Source organism: Cherax quadricarinatus, unplaced genomic scaffold (assembly GCF_038502225.1).
Source record: "Cherax quadricarinatus isolate ZL_2023a unplaced genomic scaffold, ASM3850222v1 Contig3043, whole genome shotgun sequence".
NCBI classification, from domain to species: domain Eukaryota; kingdom Metazoa; phylum Arthropoda; class Malacostraca; order Decapoda; family Parastacidae; genus Cherax; species Cherax quadricarinatus.
In genome coordinates, this window is record NW_027198069.1 from 1 (window position 1) to 20,893 (window position 20,893).

Below are 20,893 nucleotides of genomic sequence, written 5' to 3' on the forward strand. Positions count from 1 at the left end.
CTTCAGAATATTTTGTATATTATCACTTCCTTGCTTATCTTAGTGTGTGTGTGTGTGTGTGTGTGTGTGTGTGTGTGTGTGTGTGTGTGTGTGTGTGTGTGTGTGTGTGTGTGTGTGTGTGTGTGTGTGTGTATGTATGTGTATGTATGTGTGTGTGTGTGTGTGTGTGCGCGTGTGTGTTTGTGTGCGTGTGTGTGTGTGTGTGTGTGTGTGTGTGTGTGTGTGTGTGTGTGTGTGTGTGTGTGCGTGTGTGCGTGCGTGGGTGTTAACTACTTGCATAAACATACAAGCTATTTAGTGTTGGTGCAGAAGAGACATCCTATACGAAGAGAGAAAGAGTTATGGGTCGTCTCACCTGAGTGAGAGAAGATATAAGAGTACACCTGGTCGTGGAGGTCACCTCTCAGCTCAGCTAGGTCGGCACCTTCCGCCTGGCACAACGCCCTCATCGAGGCCCACGTTCCCTTCACATACATGTAAAACTTTACGCACACCTGCGTCACTGCGTCCACGCTGAAGCTTAAATATTCGGCTGGGCATGACGCTGGAAAGGAAGCAACAACGAGCTGAGTTTAACGTAACATTGCGGGTGCTTGAAGAAGGTTAGAACAATGAGAAATCTTTGTTGTAATGTAAATATCACAAATAATATTCGATTACATTTCTTTTATAATACATGTCCAATATACATACTCAAACACTAGTCACACTGTTGTATGAAGAATTAGATACATGGGCAACAACTGGGTATTATCACTGTGTAAACGCTACGCCAACAAGTGGGTTTATCAGTACAAAACAGAAACAAACACAAAAGACTGCAGAGGTAGAAGAAGAAGCGGTAATTAGACCCTCGGTCTAGTAGCTGGTGTTCAGTAGTCTTGAATCTGAAGCACTGACAGGAAGATGTGAGCTTATGTACTGGAGTCAGGCGAGGTGCAGCAGATGTCACTGGTAAGCGGGATTCCATAGATTTCTTTTAGAAGGAAAAAAAAACAGTGGGAAATACCACCTACTAGTGACAATGCCTTCATCAGCTGCGCCTTGTCTGACATCATCCTGCCTGCGCCTCAGGTTAATCAAGACTACGATACTGACCACCTTCTGGTAGGTCGAGGGTCTGATTACCTAGTATTCTACCTCGTTATATTCTGTTTTCGTCCTGTATTGTACTGATCTAATTTTTCATCTTATCTGTAATGTATACCTTTGATGTTTTGACACTGTTTTATGCAGTTTGCCTTAGTAAGATTATCACAGCTTTTGCAATCTGGTTCTAATGAACACTATAATGTACTGTGCTGAATAGTAAATTATATTGTTGGGTGATACTGGTAAGTTTAGTAGCTTGGCTCTTTTTAATAGCTCTTGATTGTTGCTGCTTCGTTTCTGGACAATACCACTTAAATTTTCTTCATAAATAGTTGAAATTTATTATCACTGGTGCTGGTAAAGAGCTTTTGACCCAGAGCGCTGAATAAATTTGTGCTGTTAAGGGCAATAAGGCCTCAACTCACAAAGACGCATGTCAAGAATACCTTAATTCTCATGATGGCGGCTACAGTAAACTCTCAATAGACATACATATAAACACGCACCTCACAATGTGGACAATATACGCTATGTGAAACTCTCCTAGGTGCGTATATACTATTGCCGTGGAGGTACATCATGGGATAAATACATCACGTAGCTTATATACAATAGTGTGCATATTAATTGGGACAATGATGAAATAAGACATTTGGAAAATTAATGAAAAATACACGGCAGTGATATGGCAGATCAATGATTTAATAAGAAATTTGACTACTCTTTGCTTTTGTATGCACTGTTGCAGGCTTGGCATAGAACGAAACAATGTTCAACACATTTTGGGAAGTTTTTCATCGTTTTACCATGTCCTAATAACAACAGCAATTAGCTGAACAGTCCTGCTTCACGATCCTGTGTCTGGCATGTTGTCCATAGATTCTCAACTGGGTTGAGGTCAGGAGAGCGTTCAGGTCAGTTTAGAACGCTTAGCCCACTCCCTTAGAAGAATGTCAACATTTTTCTGAAAGTGCGGCATAGAGTAAGATTCTGCTGGATTTTGCTCTATGCCTCATGGGAAGCAAATGAGTCGCCAAGTTTGCCTTGTATTTGTCACTGTTCATCGTTCCCTCAGCAATAATAAGCCGTTCAGGGCCTTTAGCAGTAAAACTATCCTAAACATCTTAGGTGGGTGTATTGGTGCTTGATGACTGTGTCCATTATCAAGAGGTTCGGCTTTGCTCTGTGTCACTACCACTGATCTGTAGCCATGTGCTTCAAAATGCGCCTCGTCCAAAAAAATAACTTTTCTCTATTCATCTGTCGTCCATCCTTCATGATCAAGTACCCACCACAGCCGTTTTTGCCTCATAACAACCACCCAGGGAGGTACTACTGTCCAGTCAAATGAGTGCATAACGGAAACTTGTAATTGTTTTACACCATTGCTGGTGTCTTTTTTTGTTTTATAAATACACAAGATAACAAGTATATCTTAGGTCACAATACACATGCATGTATACGTTTTACATACACACTCATCTGAGTTTTCTTATATTTTTTTCGTAATAGCTCTTGTTCTTATTAATTCCTTTCATCTCCATGGATGAGTGGAATAAGAATCTTTCCTCTTTAAGCCATGTGTGTTGTAATAGCCGATTAAAATGCAGGGAGCAATGGGCTACTAACCCCTTCTCCAGTATAGATTAATAAAAATAAAGAGAAGAAAACCTTTAAGTGTGGATGTTTGAATGTGAGTGGATGTAGTGCAGATAAGAAAGGGATGATTAAGGATGTTATTTATGAAAATAAGCTGGATGTCCTGGCTCTAAATAAAACAAAGCTGCAGAGGGTAGGAGAGTTTCAGTGGGGAGAAATAAATGGAATTAAATCAGGGGTTTCCAAAAGACTTAGTGCTACGGAAAGAGTAGCAATGATGCTGAGATATCAGTTATAACAGGAAAAGAAAGAATTTAATATACAAATTTAAGGATTATGTGGAGTAAAATAAGGGTCGCATGCGAAAAGTGGGTTATAGTAAGAGTTTATGCACCTCGAGAAGAGAGAAATGTAAAGGAGAGAGAGAGAGAGAGAGGGAGGTTTTGGGAGAATTTGAGTGCTTGGGGAATTTTGAACTAAATGAGTCATTGAGGTGGTGAACCTAAACGCTAAAGTGGGAAAAACTGTTGTGGAGGGAGTAGTAGGTAAGTTTGTGGTGCCAGGGGTAAATAATAATGGGGTCTTTAACTGAACTTTGTAAAGAAAGAGGGTTGTCAATAATTATTACATATTTTAAGAAAAAGAGGATAAATAAGTATACAAGATATGACATAGGGCGTAATGAATATAGTTTGTTGGATTATATATTGGTGGGTAAAATATTGATGGGTAGACTTCAGGATTTGCATGTTTATAGACGGGCAACAGATATGTCTGATCGTTATTCAGATGTAGACTAAGAGGTAGATAGGGAAAAAGGAAAATGGCATCAACGAATAAGAAAGTGATGAAAGTTTATAAACTATGGGAGGCGGAAGTTAGGGTGAGATATAAGCAACTACTGGGAGAAAGGTGGGCTAGTGAAAGTATTATAGATAGTGCAGATGTTGAAGAAGAGGGGTGAGATAGTTTTAAAAATGAAGTGTTAGAATGTGGGGCGGAAGTTTGTGGATATAAGATGGTGAGTGCAGAAAGAAAGAGAAGTGATTGGTGGAATGATTAGGTAAAGGAGGTAAGAAGGGAGAAACAGTTCGCATATGAGAGGATTTTACTAAGCACAAGTGATATAAGAAGGGTGGGCAGGTGAAGAGAGTGGTGAAGGAGTGAAAAAGGAGAGCAAATGACAGAGTGGGTGAGGCTCTATCGATAAATTTTGTTGAGAATAAGAAAAAGTTTTGCAATGAGATAAATAGGTTGAGAAAGCCTAGGGATCTGACAGATAATAACAGAATAGATAATAATAGATGGGGAGTTCGAGGTATTGGGAAGATGGTGGGAATATTTTGAGACACTGTTAAATGTTGATGAAGAGAGGGAGGCAGTGATTTCATGCACTTGCCAGGGAGGTATAACATCTTTTACAAGTTAAGAAGAGCCGGATGTGAGTGTGGGGAAGGTGCGTGAAGCATTAGATAGAATGAAAGAGGATAAAACAACCGGAACTGATGGAATCATGAAAGAAATGTTAAAAGCAGTTTTGGAGAGCTGGTACTTTTGTTCAATAAATGTATGAGAGACGATAAGGTACCTAGGGAGAGCGTGCATAGTTACTTTATATAAAGAGACGGGGGACAAAGGAGAGTGTAAAAATTATAGGGGAATAAACCAACTGAGTACGCCAGGTAAAATGTATGGTAGGGTTATTATTGGAAGAATTAGAGGTAAGACGGAGAGCAGGATTGCAAACAGCGTCCCACGCTGTTTCTCAAGTCACATGTTCAGCGTCACTTGTATGTTGCTGTTGTTGTTCAGCTCAGCACAGCTGTTTCAGCAAGCCAGAGGTGAGTTTTTTGTGATTTCTGCGTCCAGTGTGAGCTTCTCCACGTGTTTGTGGGTGGGGGAGGAGGAGAGGAAGTGGCCGTTCCTCACCTTGCCCATGCTCGCCCTACTCACGCTCACCCGTCTACCATACACTCACCACTGCCCACTCCCTCTGCTGTGTTTTCTGCTGTTTTCCATGTGAATTTATTGCCAGAGATGTGTATCCGAGTGCCCGAGGCCACTCGAAGCTACGTGGATCAGCATGCCACGTAGATCACGACACCACGTGGATCACGACGTGACGTTGGGTGTGGGCGATGTCACGTGGACCTACGAGCTACGTGAGTTACCAGATGTCCCAGGCCACATGCTGTGGTCTGCTGCCCGCATCACATTAACGTCACCGACGATGCTGCCCGACTTCATGACGTCACGATGTCTGCTGACGTCATCTCACGATGTCTGCTTGACGTCACCTCGAGATGTCTGTTGACGTCACCTCGCGACATCACATGATGTCACATCGAGTGTTTCTCGTAATTATTTCAGTATTGTTGAGAAGATTGAGAGAAGATATATGTCGTGTGTAAAATAATTCCTCTCAGTTTGTGGTCTCACATGTTAGTGTATACACAGAAAAGCATCATTTGCTAGTTTAAGCCATGTTGTACCGCATGTACCGTGGGTGTTTAAAGTTTCCGTGTGTCCAGTGAGGTCTGAGCCAGACCTGAGTAGCACCACTGTGCTAAGTCACCCGTGTGACCAGTGCATTTGACAGCTGATTTACTCAGCCCCCGAGTGACCGAGCCCTCTTGTACAGAAAGCTTTTATGCTCGTCGCTCGTGATGTTCTGCAGAATCGTACCTGCTACGATTCCCATCGAGATTTGTTTCACTTCACCTCCAGACCTTCAGAATGCAGTTATATGTAGAGAAACAAGTCTGGGGACGCTTAGACTAAACTCTGCTATAACTCCAACTGCCGAGAGAATGACACTCATCAAGCAGCAGTTAGCCCTGTTGGCAGGCGCTGTGTCAGCCTCATGTCACAAGCTTCAGTGAGCAGCCTGCACAAAGATGATGTCACTTTGACTGCTAGCTCACTCACTGCAGTCTGGTGTATGATGTTACGACTCCCAGATGTTTCGCCCAGTCGTCTCTGCCACGACTCACTCCACAACTCACTCCATGCTCGCCGGCAGTGACAGCCCAGCGACAGTACCAGTCGAGAAGTGTCCTCCTGAGTCACTTGCCAGAAGTCCTGCCCAGTTGTTGAGTTTTGTCGACGCCTCACTCGAGGGCACCAGCATGTCGTGCCCCAGGTTGAGTGAAAACCTGCAGCGACTCCTACGATGACTGCTTCACCATTCCAGAGGAGACCATACCCTGTTACGTCACAGCTCAGCTGCAGTGATGTCTCCTGTGTTTCAGTATCTGTCCAGACGCAGGAAGGCGTGCAGTGATGCACTTCGATGCTCACTGCCCTTGACCACGATGTTTAGCACACCCCACATGTTTTTTTCTTCCCTCCCTGTAGGAAGTTTTTTTTTCCATGTCCATGTATATATATATATGTTTTTATTTTGTGTTCTGTGTTCTGTGCCCTGTGCCTACGAGAGAAAGACCGAGTATTTTTTACCACCAGTATTGTCGCGTCGGGACGACACGCGGTAGGTGGCCGAGCATATGTAGACAGCCTATACTGTCTGCACAGACAGCCCATGCTGTCTGCCAGGTTAGTTCATATTTTGAGCCACTCAAGTGTTGCCCTCTGTAGCCAGGCCTCTCGGTGGGCATGCCAGCCTATCTGCCCTTGCCACGCTCTCACTCTGGCGTCACTCTTCACTCAGTCAAGAAGTGTCCTCTCTCGTGGCATGGCCCTCCCGGGCCATGGGCACAACACACAAGCCTGTGTACCCACCACGACTTAACAATAAAGTAAGAAGCCTCCGAAGAAGTTTATCCTTTTACCACCCTGCTTGCAGCAACACCAAACAAACTCGTTATCTCACTCGAGGGCACCAGCATGTCGTGCCCCAGGTTGAGTGAAAACCTGCAGAGACTCCTACGATGACTGCTTCACCGTTCCAGAGAAGACCGTACCCTGTTACGTCACAGCTCAGCCCCAGCGATATCTCCTGTGTTGCAGTATCTGTCCAGATGCAGGAAGGCGTGCAGTGATGCCCTTCGACGCTCACTGCCTTTGACCACGATGTTTAGCACACCCCACATGTTTTTTTCTTCCCTCCCTGTAGGAAGTTTTTTTTCCATGTCCATATGTATATATATGTTTTTATTTTGTGTTCTGTGCCCTGTTCCTACGAGAGAGAGACCGAGTTTCTTTTACCACCAATATTGTCGCGTTGGGACGACGCGCCGTAAGTGGCCGAGCGTATGTAGACAGCCTGTACTGTCTGCGCAGACAGCCCATGCTGTCTGCCAGCTTAGTTCATATTTCGCGGCACTAAGGTGCTGCCCTCTGTAGCCAGGCCTCTCGGTGGGCACGTCAGCCTGCCTGCCCTTGCCTCACTCTCACTCTGGCGTCACTCTTCACTCAGTCAAGAAGTGTCCTCTCTCGTGGCATGGCCCTCCCGGGCCATGGGCACAACACACAAGCCTGTGTACCCGCCAAGACTTAACAATAAAGTAAGAAGCCTCCAAAGACGTATCATTTACTCCCTGCTACCAGCTACCAAATAATCTTGTTAAACATTAAGTCCTTTAAAAATTTTCTCTTATACGTTTAATGACATACTTTTTCATTTATGTTATTGCAAAAAATTAATAATTTTGTACCAAAAGAACCTTAGAAAACTTACCTAACCTTACTATAACAAGAGCAATCTAATTTAGCCTAATCCAAGTAAATATATTTTAGATTGGTTTACAATAGTTTAATAATAAACAAGCACAATGAAATACATTTATATCGTTATGTTCAGAATGATTTTTGCGAAATTATTGCATACAGAAATTTTCGCTTGTCTTATTCGGCATGAAGAGCGTTGCTATTTAAGCCAAAATCGCAAGTTTTTACCTATTAGGCACGACATATATATATATATATATATATATACATGTGTGTGTGTGTGTGTGTGTGTGTGTGTGTGTGTGTGTTAGTTAGTTGTGTGTGTGTGTGTGTGTGTGTGTGTGTGTGTGTGTGTGTGTGTATGTGTGTGTGTGTGTGTGTGTTTATTTGACCATGTACTACGTTCTGAACTAACATTAGTCTATATGGTCTTATGTTATATTTATGTAACAGCGCTAAGCCCGTATGGTTCATTCTGCAGCTGTGGGATGGGATTTCGTCTATGGAAGGAGATGGTAATTTAATCCTTTGGATCAAGAGCCCTCTACCAGCATCAAGGTTCTGCTGTCCCCTTATAGAGCCGTTTCCAGTCACTCTGAAACTCGTAGATTGTACCTGCGTACTCGTTCAGTTCGACAATCACCATCTGTTAAACTGACACAACACTACTTTTGAATACGATATATATATATATATATATATATATATATATATATATATATATATATATATATATATATATATATATATATATATATATATATATATATATGTCGTGCCGAATAGGCAGAACTTGCGATCTTGGCTTAAATAGCAACGCTCATCTTGCCATATAGGACAAGCGAAAATTTGTGTATGCAATAATTTCGCCAAAATCATTCTGATATATATATATATATATATATATATATATATATATATATATATATATATATATATATATATATATATATATATATATATATATATATATATATGTCGTGCCGAATAGGCAGAACTTGCGATCTTGGCTTAAATAGCAACGCTCATCTTGCCATATAGGACAAGCGAAAATTTGTGTATGCAATAATTTCGCCAAAATCATTCTGAACCTAACGAAAAAAATATATTTCATTGTGTTTGTTTAGTATTAAATTATTGTAAACAAATTTAAAATATATTTAGTTGGGTTAGGCTAAAATAAATTGCGCTTGTTATAATAAGGTTAGGTAAGTTTTCTAAGATTCTTTTGGTGCAAAATTAAAAATTTTTACATTAACATTAATGAAAAAAATATATCTTTAAACGTATAAGAGAAAATTTTAGAAAGGACTTAATTTTAAATGAGTTCTTGCTAATTGACCAGTTTTACATATTCGGCACGACATATATATATATATATATATATATATATATATATATATATATATATATATATATATATATATATATATATATATATATATATATTCAGTTATGGAAGGAGAAAAGAGAATATGAATGTGTAAATTCAAGAATTATGTGGATTAAAGTAAAGGTTGGATGCGAGAAGTGGGTCATAATAAGCGTGTATGCACCTGGAGAAGAGAGGAATGCAGAGGAGAGAGAGAGATTTTGGGAGATGTTAAGTGAATGTATAGGAGCCTTTGAACCAAGTGAGAGAGTAATTGTGGTAGGGGACTTGAATGCTAAAGTAGGAGAAACTTTTAGAGAGGGTGTGGTAGGTAAGTTTGGGGTGCCAGGTGTAAATGATAATGGGAGCCCTTTGATTGAACTTTGTATAGAAAGGGGTTTAGTTATAGGTAATACATATTTTAAGAAAAAGAGGATAAATAAGTATACACGATATGATGTAGGGCGAAATGACAGTAGTTTGTTGGATTATGTATTGGTAGATAAAAGACTGTTGAGTAGACTTCAGGATGTACATGTTTATAGAGGGGCCACAGATATATCAGATCACTTTCTAGTTGTAGCTACACTGAGAGTAAAAGGTAGATGGGATACAAGGAGAATAGAAGCATCAGGGAAGAGAGAGGTGAAGGTTTATAAACTAAAAGAGGAGGCAGTTAGGGTAAGATATAAACAGCTATTGGAGGATAGATGGGCTAATGAGAGCATAGGCAATGGGGTCGAAGAGGTATGGGGTAGGTTTAAAAATGTAGTGTTAGAGTGTTCAGCAGAAGTTTGTGGTTACAGGAAAGTGGGTGCAGGAGGGAAGAGGAGCGATTGGTGGAATGATGATGTAAAGAGAGTAGTAAGGGAGAAAAAGTTAGCATATGAGAAGTTTTTACAAAGTAGAAGTGATGCAAGGAGGGAAGAGTATATGGAGAAAAAGAGAGAAGTTAAGAGAGTGGTGAAGCAATGTAAAAAGAGAGCAAATGAGAGAGTGGGTGAGATGTTATCAACAAATTTTGTTGAAAATAAGAAAAAGTTTTGGAGTGAGATTAACAAGTTAAGAAAGCCTAGAGAACAAATGGATTTGTCAGTTAAAAATAGGAGAGGAGAGTTATTAAATGGAGAGTTAGAGGTATTGGGAAGATGGAAGGAATATTTTGAGGAATTGTTAAATGTTGATGAAGATAGGGAAGCTGTGATTTCGTGTATAGGGCAAGGAGGAATAACATCTTGTAGGAGTGAGGAAGAGCCAGTTGTGAGTGTGGGGGAAGTTCGTGAGGCAGTAGGTAAAATGAAAGGGGGTAAGGCAGCCGGGATTGATGGGATAAAGATAGAAATGTTAAAAGCAGGTGGGGATATAGTTTTGGAGTGGTTGGTGCAATTATTTAATAAATGTATGGAAGAGGGTAAGGTACCTAGGGATTGGCAGAGAGCATGCATAGTTCCTTTGTATAAAGGCAAAGGGGATAAAAGAGAGTGCAAAAATTATAGGGGGATAAGTCTGTTGAGTGTACCTGGTAAAGTGTATGGTAGAGTTATAATTGAAAGAATTAAGAGTAAGACGGAGAATAGGATAGCAGATGAACAAGGAGGCTTTAGGAAAGGTAGGGGGTGTGTGGACCAGGTGTTTACAGTGAAACATATAAGTGAACAGTATTTAGATAAGGCTAAAGAGGTCTTTGTGGCATTTATGGATTTGGAAAAGGCGTATGACAGGGTGGATAGGGGGGCAATGTGGCAGATGTTGCAAGTGTATGGTGTAGGAGGTAGGTTACTGAAAGCAGTGAAGAGTTTTTACGAGGATAGTGAGGCTCAAGTTAGAGTATGTAGGAAAGAGGGAAATTTTTTCCCAGTAAAAGTAGGCCTTAGACAAGGATGTGTGATGTCACCGTGGTTGTTTAATATATTTATAGATGGGGTTGTAAGAGAAGTAAATGCGAGGGTCTTGGCAAGAGGCGTGGAGTTAAAAGATAAAGAATCACACACAAAGTGGGAGTTGTCACAGCTGCTCTTTGCTGATGACACTGTGCTCTTGGGAGATTCTGAAGAGAAGTTGCAGAGATTGGTGGATGAATTTGGTAGGGTGTGCAAAAGAAGAAAATTAAAGGTGAATACAGGAAAGAGTAAGGTTATGAGGATAACAAAAAGATTAGGTGATGAAAGATTGAATATCAGATTGGAGGGAGAGAGTATGGAGGAGGTGAACGTATTCAGATATTTGGGAGTGGACGTGTCAGCGGATGGGTCTATGAAAGATGAGGTGAATCATAGAATTGATGAGGGAAAAAGAGTGAGTGGTGCACTTAGGAGTCTGTGGAGACAAAGAACTTTGTCCTTGGAGGCAAAGAGGGGAATGTATGAGAGTATAGTTTTACCAACGCTCTTATATGGGTGTGAAGCGTGGGTGATGAATGTTGCAGCGAGGAGAAGGCTGGAGGCAGTGGAGATGTCATGTCTGAGGGCAATGTGTGGTGTGAATATAATGCAGAGAATTCGTAGTTTGGAAGTTAGGAGGAGGTGCGGGATTACCAAAACTGTTGTCCAGAGGGCTGAGGAAGGGTTGTTGAGGTGGTTCGGACATGTAGAGAGAATGGAGCGAAACAGAATGACTTCAAGAGTGTATCAGTCTGTAGTGGAAGGAAGGCGGGGTAGGGGTCGGCCTAGGAAGGGTTGGAGGGAGGGGGTAAAGGAGGTTTTGTGTGCGAGGGGCTTGGACTTCCAGCAGGCATGCGTGAGCGTGTTTGATAGGAGTGAATGGAGACAAATGGTTTTTAATACTTGACGTGCTGTTGGAGTGTGAGCAAAGTAACATTTATGAAGGGATTCAGGGAAACCGGCAGGCCGGACTTGAGTCCTGGAGATGGGAAGTACAGTGCCTGCACTCTGAAGGAGGGGTGTTAATGTTGCAGTTTAAAAACTGTAGTGTAAAGCACCCTTCTGGCAAGACAGTGATGGAGTGAATGATGGTGAAAGTTTTTCTTTTTCGGGCCACCCTGCCTTGGTGGGAATCGGCCGGTGTGATAATAAAAAAAAAAAAATATATATATATATATATATATATATATATATATATATATATATATATATATATATATATGAATGGGTTGCAATGTATATTATGTATATATATTACATGTATATTACCTTTTCATATAATTTTATATTGCTTATATTTGCGATAATAGCTAAACCGTGAATATATTGCTTTACATTATTATTTGACTTAGTTATGTTGTTAGGTAGGATGTAACATATTATGTGCTCAGTTCAAGTCTTGATTGTCTAACTACTGTAATTATCGCTTGTGGCTCGTTTCTCTGCCGGCTTCTGTTGCTGAGCTGCAGCTGTCCACGAAGCTATCACGTGATCGAGGGGGGTTGTCCTCACCTCGCCTGAAGTATTCAGTCTGGTCTAGACTCTCTTGGTGGTTGGACAGATTGTCTGTCTCATTATTCTTGTTAGTTCTGTAGAACTCTGTTCACAGAACATTGTATAGACTTAGTGATTTTCGACGTTGTACTGAGGTTGTGTGTCTCATAGACACTCTGAGCAACTCAGGTCCTGAGCTGTAGCTTCTGACCTAACTTGTACTGGTATCTGTGTATTATCACAGTCGGGGATTTTCTTATGCTGAACTTAGATTCAGTAGTATGGGAGTTTTGTGACTTTTGTGAAGGATCTGCTGATGGTCCCTAATTAGTGTCATTATATTATCTCCTTGATCCTGATTGTGTCGCAGTTGCTTGTTACATTGCTATTGGGCTTAGCATTCTTTTTTTTGTTCAAGCAGAATGTTCTGGTTGCCAGTTGGTCAAGAAGTTAGTTTATTTGAGGACTTTGTCAGTCACTTGTTTAAGTCTAGTCGAGTCGTGAGACGTAGCGAACTACTTAGAGCACTTACACACATACACAAACTTACTTGTACATATTTGTAATATCTTATTAAATGTTAATGTACCAGACGGTACTTAAGAATTATAAATGTGATATGTGCTTTCAGCACAATAATATTGTACTCGAGAGAAGTGATTATTATTTTGATTATTGTGATTAATTAATTTAATTTAATTTGATAATATACGCTCTAGACTTAATAAATTTATTAAATTTTAATTTCTCTAGTTAGTAGCCTACCAGTTGTAATCCTGAAGCACTATTGAATCATACTGAATTCTAATGGATAATTGGACAAGGATACTGACTAATTGTTACGAAAACCCAGTAACAGGCTGGATGCTAGAAGGGCAGTCCTTTCTAGTATTCACTGGAGATCTCTAAGCTTTCAGAATCGCGTTTTTCAGGTTCGACAGCAAAATCTAAAAATATTAATATAACCAGAACTTCTTACCTTGACCGGAAGTCGCCGTCAACGCCGCTGGAAAGAAGACTGATTTACATAATTAGTAAAAGATATTTAAATAAATTTTGTGTAAATAAGATTGATTTTTTTTATATTTTATTTAAAACCAATACAGCGTAACATAAAACTCTTTAATAAATAAAAATAAAAAGAAAACAGTATGGATCTCAAACCTAAAGGTTCGTACACTGACAAAATAAACCCGGCACAAAATAACTGACACAAAAGGGTTGCACCTATATACTCGTAAGATATTGCTGTATAACATACAACAATAACTTACAGCAAGAACATAGCTACACACAAAAAAAAACAATAACAGGGTCATGAACTGAAATATATAAACATTCAATGATTCAAAACCTTACATATATATAAATTTTACATATAACATGACATATGACGAAGGCTCAATAAAATAGAAAAGAATATATACAAGAAAATGTATCAATTAAACACATCCTTTGCATTAGTCAATAAATTAAAACCTAACATCATAATCTTACTAAAACATCTACGTACTTATCCCTAACAATACAGCTTTACATACACCAAAATACAAATTAACATAAAAAGAAAACAGCTTAGATCTCAAAACTGAAGGCTCATTTCCGTTACAATAAACTCGTATACAAAAATATCAGACACAAAAGGACTGCGTCTATAAACTGGCTAGATGTGTCTGTATATCATACAGCTCTAACTTTCATCAAGAACATGTTAATGCAAACAAACCGGTATCAAGGTACTGACCTAAATTATATAACCTGTAAATGAATCGAAACCATACATATACAAAGTTTTACTTAAAGCCTGACGCCAAAGACTCAATACAATAGAAAGGGATATACACTCAAAAAAAAAAAAAAAATCTCAAAATCACATTAATCAGATGCACTGTATGCACAAAACAAAGCAGTATATAAGTATATTTCAACATACAAAAACTTAGCACATAACATAAATACAAACTAAAAAACACTTCGTATCGCAAAGAACATGTTACTCAAGAATCGTGTCATACAAGACTGATACATATCCAAAAATACATAAAAAAAACCTTCATTCATACATTCATGAAATATGTTATATAGATCATAACGAGTCCTCAAGCTCCACATCCACACTTGGCATGATAACCACAAGGTTGATGCAAATATGCATCAATGAAAACCAGGAAACAGTCCATACCCACATTCACAACACTCTCACGGCCCCCCCCCAAGAGGCGAGCCCGATGTGACCCCCTGACTCCCTCTCAACCTATGGAAACCCCTTCACTCACTCATTATCATCACAGATTCACGAGAATTCCTAACGTTAGCATTCTATACCTCTCTGAGAAAATCTGATCCCACCTCCTCCCATACAATTCTCTGTTACGACATAGCGACATATCGTACGATAGAACGTTATCGCAAGACCCCTCCTTCGCTCTTCACTATCCCCTCTCCCTCTCATCTCCCACGATATATATATATAATCTACCATGATATAATCTAAAGCTCTTATGACACCCTCGTCTAACCCACCCATATCTAGATTTAAAGCACGCAGAACCGACACCCCACGGCCTCCCACCCTCAGTACCAACCTACTTAACCAGCACCTGAGCTCCTCTAGCCCTTCACAAAAATAAACTACATGGAATGCAGTCTCGTCCCCTCCATATATTCCACACCCCTCACCCTCTACTACCCTTCTGTTTCTTAGTATCTCTCTTGACAGAAGGATACCATGCAGAAACCGATAATATACTCCTAGACTTCTTGATTAATAAACTTATTAAATTATAATTTCTTTAGTTAGTAGCCTACCAGTTGTAATCCTGAAGCACTATTAAATCTTACTGAATTCTAATGGATAATTGGACCAGGAAACTGACTACTTGTTACGAAAACCTAGTAACAGGCTGGATGCTAGACGGGCAGTACTTTCTAGTATACACTGGAGATCTCTAAGCTTATTTGTAAAAACTGACACTGCCCATAGTGAAGTTTGTGATTGTTATGGCTTCGGCGCAAGTGATGTTGGCATTAATAATAGTTGGTGGTGATGGTGACGATGGTGATGATGGTGATGATGGTGATGATGGTGGTGATGGTGGTGGTGGTGATGGTTGTGGTAGTGATGGTGGTGGGGTGGTGGTGGTGATGGTGGTGGTGGTTATGGTGGTGATGGAGGTGATGGTGGTGATGATGGTTGCGGTGATGGTGGTGATGGTGATGGGGTGGTGGTGGTGGTGATGGTGGTGGTGATGGCGGTGGGGTTGTGGTGGTGATGGTGGTGGGGTGGTGGTGGTGATGGTGGTGGGGTGGTTGTGATGATGGTGGTAGGGTGGTGGTGGTGGTGGTGGTGATGGTGATGATGGTGGTGATGGTGATGATGGTGATGGTGATGGTGGTGGTGGTGATGGTGGTGATGGTGATGGTGGTGGTGATGGTGATGGTGATGGTGGTGGTGATGGTTGTGGTGGTGATGATGGGGGTGATGGTGGTGGTGATGGTGGTGATGGTGGTGAGGATGGTGATGGTGTTGGTGATGGTGGTGATGGTGGTGGCGATGGTGGTGGTGATGGTGGTGGTGATGGTGGTGGTGATGGTGGTGGTGATGGTGGTGGTGATGGCGGTGATGGTGGTGGTAATGGTGGTGATGATGGTGGTGATGGTGGTGGTGATGATGGTGGTGATGGTGGTGGTGATGATGGTGGTGATGGTGGTGGTGATGGTGGTGATGGTGGTGGTGGTGATGGTGGTGGTGATGGTGGTGATGGTGGTGATGGTGGTGGTGATGGTGGTGATGATGGTGATGGTGGTGGTGATGGTGGTGGTGATAGTGGTGGTGGGGTGGTGGTGGTGACGGAGGTGGTGGTGGTGACGGAGGTGGTGGTGGTTATGGTGCTGGTGGTTATGGTGGTGGTGATTATGGTGGCGATGGTGGTGGTGATGGTGGTGGTAGTGATGGTTGTGGTAGTGATGGTGGTGGGGTGGTGGTGGTGATGGTGGTGGTGGTTATGGTGGTGATGGAGGTGATGGTGGTGATGATGGTTGCGGTGATGGTGGTGATGGTGATGGGGTGGTGGTGATGGTGGTGGTGATGGTGGGGGTGGTGGTGGTGATGGTGGTGATGGTGGTGGTGATGGTGGGGATGGTGGTGGTGATGGTGCTGATGGTGGTGTGATGGTGGTGGTGATGGTGTTGGTGGTGGTGATGGTGGTGGTGGTGTGATGATGGTGGTAGGGTGGTGGTGGTGGTGGTGGTGGTGAGGTGGGGTGGTGATGGTGGTGGGGTGGTGTTGGTGATAGTGGTGGGGTGGTGGTGGTGATGGCGGGGGTGTTGGTGGTGGTGATGGAGGTGGTGGTGGTGGTGATGGTGGGGGTTGTGGTGGTGATGGTGGTGTGGATGGCGGTGGTGGGGGTGGTGTTGGTAATGATGGTGATGGGGTGGTGGTGGTGATTGATGGTGATGGTGGTGGGGCGGTGGTGGTGATTGATGGTGGTGGTGATGGTTGTGGGGTGGTGGTGGTGAGAGCGGGGGTGGTGGCAATAGTGGTGGTGATGGTGGTGGGGAGGTGGTGGTGATGGTGGTGGTTACAGTGGTGGTCATGGTGGTGGGGTGGTAATGGTGAAGGCGGGGATGGTGGTGGTGGTTGTGGTGGTGAAGGCGAGGTGGTGGTGGTGGTGGCAGCAGTGGTGGTGGTGGTGGTGGTGGTGGGGTGGTGGTGGTGACGGTGATGGGGTGGTGGTGGTGATGGTGGTGGGGTGGTGGTGGGGTTGTGGTGCTGATGGTGGGGGTGATTATGGTGGTGATGCTGGTAGGGAGGTGGTGATGGTGGTGGTGATGGGGTGGTGGTGGTGAGGGCGGGGGTGGTGGTGAGGGCGTGGGTGATGGTATATGTGGTGGTGGTGGTGATGCTAGTGGGGTGGTGGTGGTTAGGGCGGGAGTGGTAGTGATGGAGGTGGGGTGGTGGTGGTGAGGGCGGGGGGTGGTGGTGATGGTGGTGGGGTGGTGGTGGTGAGGGCGGGGGTGGTGGTGATGGTGGTGTGGTGGTGGTGGTGAGGGCGGGGGTGGTGGTGATGGTGGTGGGGTGGTGGTGGTGGTGAGGGCGGGGGTGGTGGTGATGGTGGTGGGGTGGTGGTGGTGAGGGCGGGGGTGGTGGTGATGGTGGTGGGGTGGTGGTGGTGAGGGCGGGGGTGGTGGTGATGGTGGTGGGGTGGTGGGGTTGCGGGCGGGGGTGGTGGTGATGGGGGTGGGGTGGGGGTGTTGAGGGCGGGGGTGGTGGTGATGGTGGTGGGGTGGTGGTGGTGAGGGCGGGGGTGGTGGTGATGGTGGTGGGGTGGTGGTGGTGAGGGCGGGGGTGGTGGTGATGGTGGGGGGTGGTGGTGGTGTGGGGGGGGGTGGTGGTGTTGGTGGTGGGGTGGTGGTGGTGAGGGCGGGGGTGGTGGTGATGGTGGTGGGGTGGTGGTGGTGAGGGCGGGGGTGGTGGTGATGGTGGTGGGGTGGTGGTGGTGAGGGCGGGGGTGGTGGTGATGGTGGTGGGGTGGTGGTGGTGAGGGCGGGGGTGGTGGTGATGGTGGTGGGGTGGTGGTGGTGAGGGCGGGGGTGGTGGTGATGGTGGTGGGGTGGTGGTGGTGAGGGCGGGGGTGGTGGTGATGGTGGTGGGGTGGTGGTGGTGAGGGCGGGGGTGGTGGTGATGGGGTGGTGGTGGTGGTGAGGGCGGGGGTGGTGGTGATGGTGGTGGGGTGGTGGTGGTGAGGGCGGGGGTGGTGGTGATGGTGGTGGGGTGGTGGTGGTGAGGGCGGGGGTGATGGTGATGTACAAAAAGGGCGGGGGTGGTGGTATGTTAGCATGTGTCGGGGGTGGTGGTGATGGTGGTGGGGTGGTGGTGGTGGTGAGGGCGGGGGTGGTGGTGAAGAGAGGCAACGTCATTATCTTCCGGGGGTGGTGGTGATGGTGGTTGGGTGGTGGTGGTTGAGGGCCGGGGGTGGTGGTGATGGTGGTGGGGTGGTGGTGGTGGTGAGGGCGGGGGTGGTGGTGATGGTGGTGGGGTGGTGGTGGTGAGGGCGGGGGTGGTGGTGATGGTGGTGGGGTGGTGGTGGTGGTGAGGGCGGGGGTGGTGGTGATGGTGGTGGGGTGGTGGTGGTGAGGGCGGGGGTGGTGGTGATGATGGCGGGGTGGTGGTGGTGGTGAGGGCGGGGGTGGTGGTGATGGTGGTGGGGTGGTGGTGGTGAGGGCGGGGGTGGTGGTGATGGTGGTGGGGTGGTGGTGGTGAGGGCTTGAGGGCGGGGGTGGTGGTGATGGTGGTGGGGTGGTGGTGGTCCGGGGGTGGTGGTGATGGTGGTGGGGTGGTGGTGGTGGTGAGGGCGGGGGTGGTGGTGATGGTGGTGGGGTGGTGGTGGTGGTGAGGGCGGGGGTGATGGTGATGTACAAAAACTATGTTAGCATGTGTCCAAGAGAGGCAACGTCATTATCTTCCTTCCCTTCAACTGTCTTCTCCATACATTCTCTACATCCCTCCCACTTCTCTCCATCCCTTCCACTCTTCTTTATATCTGTCACTTTCTTCAGTTTCTCTTACAGTCCTCTATTGATCCCACTTTCCTAAATTTCTTCCATTCAAACCACACTGCTCCTTTCCTCTCTTCATTGCTATTATACTTCACGCTCTTCCATCTCTCCTACATTCTATTCTCCCACACTTCTTCATACCTGTGCTGTCCCAGGCATTTTCCTCTTCACTTAACACAAGATAAAACAATTCAACTCTACAATGAATACTACTTTCACAAGCGCCACGCACAAGACGAGTTACTTAAAAAAGTCTTTACCGAAGACAAAAGTCAGAGCTGCTACGCACTTCATGATGGTGTGGTGTACTGAGGGAGTGTGTGAGAGAGGTGAGATAGTGTGTGTTATATAGGCGAGTGAGTGCTCCAGTGTGTGGTGGCACACACTCTGTGAAACTCCACCTGTTGCGCTCGAGGAAGTCGTTCAACCTGACCTTAATTAGTGCCCCTATGTCGGGCACTAATTAAAAAAAAGCTTTAAGTAAAAGTGAGAGGGGGGGGATGGGACCGTCCTCTCAGATGAATGTGAAAGAAAAATCTTTCATAAGTATGCTTTAAACTCTTGCAGTTTTACTGGTCTTTTTATGATGCTTTATAAACATCTGAATTGGCAAGAATCTTGCAGCCGCCACTTACATTCAGTATACACCGCATTTAAGTGTATGTGTGGGCGTACTCATCTAGTTCTGGTTGCAGGGGTTAAGTCACACCTCCTGGCCCAGCCTCAAACCTGGTCGCTACTGGATAACCCTCCCGGCTCCATGAGCTTTGTCATTCCTATTCTTAAAGCTATGTATTGAACCTGCCTCCACTACATCACTTTCCAGACTATTCCACTTCTTGACAACTCTATGACTAAAGAAATACTTCCTAACATCCCTGTAATTAATCTGAGTCTTCAACTTCCAACTGTGACCCCTTGTTGCTGTGTCCCATCTCTGGAACATCCTGTCCCTGTCCACCTTGTCGATTCCTCTCAGTACTTTATATGCCGCTGTCATATCCCCCCCACCATCACTCATATCCTCCAGTGTCGTTAGGTCGGTTTCCCTTAACCTCTCCTCGTAGGACATGCCCCTTAGCTCCGGGACATGTCTTGTTACAAACCATTGCACTTTCTTTAATTTCCTTACGTGCTTAGTGTTGCAACCCCTGAATGGTTGCAATGATTATTATGTATATATATAATTATTACCTTTTCATTTAATTTTATATTGCTTATATTTGCGATAATAGCTAAATCGTAAATGTATTGCTTGATATTGTTATTTGACGTAGTTTCCTTTGTTAGGTAGGATGTATCATATTATGTGCTCAGTTCAAGTCTTGATTGTCTAACTACTGTAATTATCGCTCCTTGCTCGTTACTCTGCCGGCTTCTGAGCTGCAGTTGTCCACGGAGCTATCACGTGATCGAGGGGGGGGGGTGTCCTCACCTCACGTGAAGTATTCAGGCTGGTCTAGACTGTCTTGGTGGTTGGACAGATTGTCTGTCTCATTATTCTTGTTAGTTCTGTAGAACTCTGTTCACAGAACATTGTATAGACTTAGTGATTTTCGACGTTGTATTGAGGTTGTGTGTCGCATAGACACTCTAAACAACTCAGGTCCTGAACTATAGCTTATGACCTAATTTGTACTGGTTTCTGTGTATTATCACAGTCTGGGATTTTCTTAGGCTGAATTTAGATTCAGTAGTATGGGAGTTTTGTAACTTTTGTGGAGGATCTGCAGATGGTCCCTACTTAGTGTCGTTATATTATCTCCTTGTTCCTGATTCTGTGTCGCAGTTGCTTGTTGCATTGCTATTGGGCTTTAGCATTCTTTATTGTTCAAGCAGACTGTTCTGGTTGCCAGTCGGTCAAGAAGTTAGTTTATTAGAGGACTTTGTCAGTCACTTGTTTAAGTCTAGTCGAGTCGTGAGACATAGCGAACTACTTAGAGCACTTACACGCATACACAAACTTGTGCATATTTGTAATATCTTATTAAATGTTAATGTACCAGACGGTACTTAAGGTGATATGTGCTTTCAGCACAATACTTTTGTATACGAGAGAGATTGATATTATTTTGATTACTGTGATTAATTTAATTTAATTTAATTTGATAATATACCTCTAGACTTAATAAATTTATTAAATTTTAATTTCTCTAGTTAGTAGCCTACCAGTTGTAATCCTGAAGCACTATCGAATTATTCTGAATTCTAATGGATAATTGGACAAGGATACTGACTACTTGTCACGAAAACCCAGTAACAGGCTAGA

General features: G+C 43.9%; 1 protein-coding gene across 1 annotated transcript; it reads right to left on the reverse strand.

Moving 5' to 3' along the window:
- Positions 1-275: 275 nt before the first annotated feature.
- LOC128689015 (uncharacterized) lies at positions 276-18,992 on the reverse strand. The gene is made up of 3 exons (XM_070081537.1): positions 18,885-18,992; positions 13,046-13,072; positions 276-544 (listed from the first exon to the last, which is right to left on the reverse strand). The coding sequence occupies exons 1-3, from the start codon at positions 18,916-18,918 to the stop codon at positions 291-293; spliced, it is 315 nt and encodes a 104-aa protein (XP_069937638.1). The 5' UTR covers positions 18,919-18,992; the 3' UTR covers positions 276-290.
- Between the last annotated feature and the right edge of the window lie 1,901 nt (positions 18,993-20,893).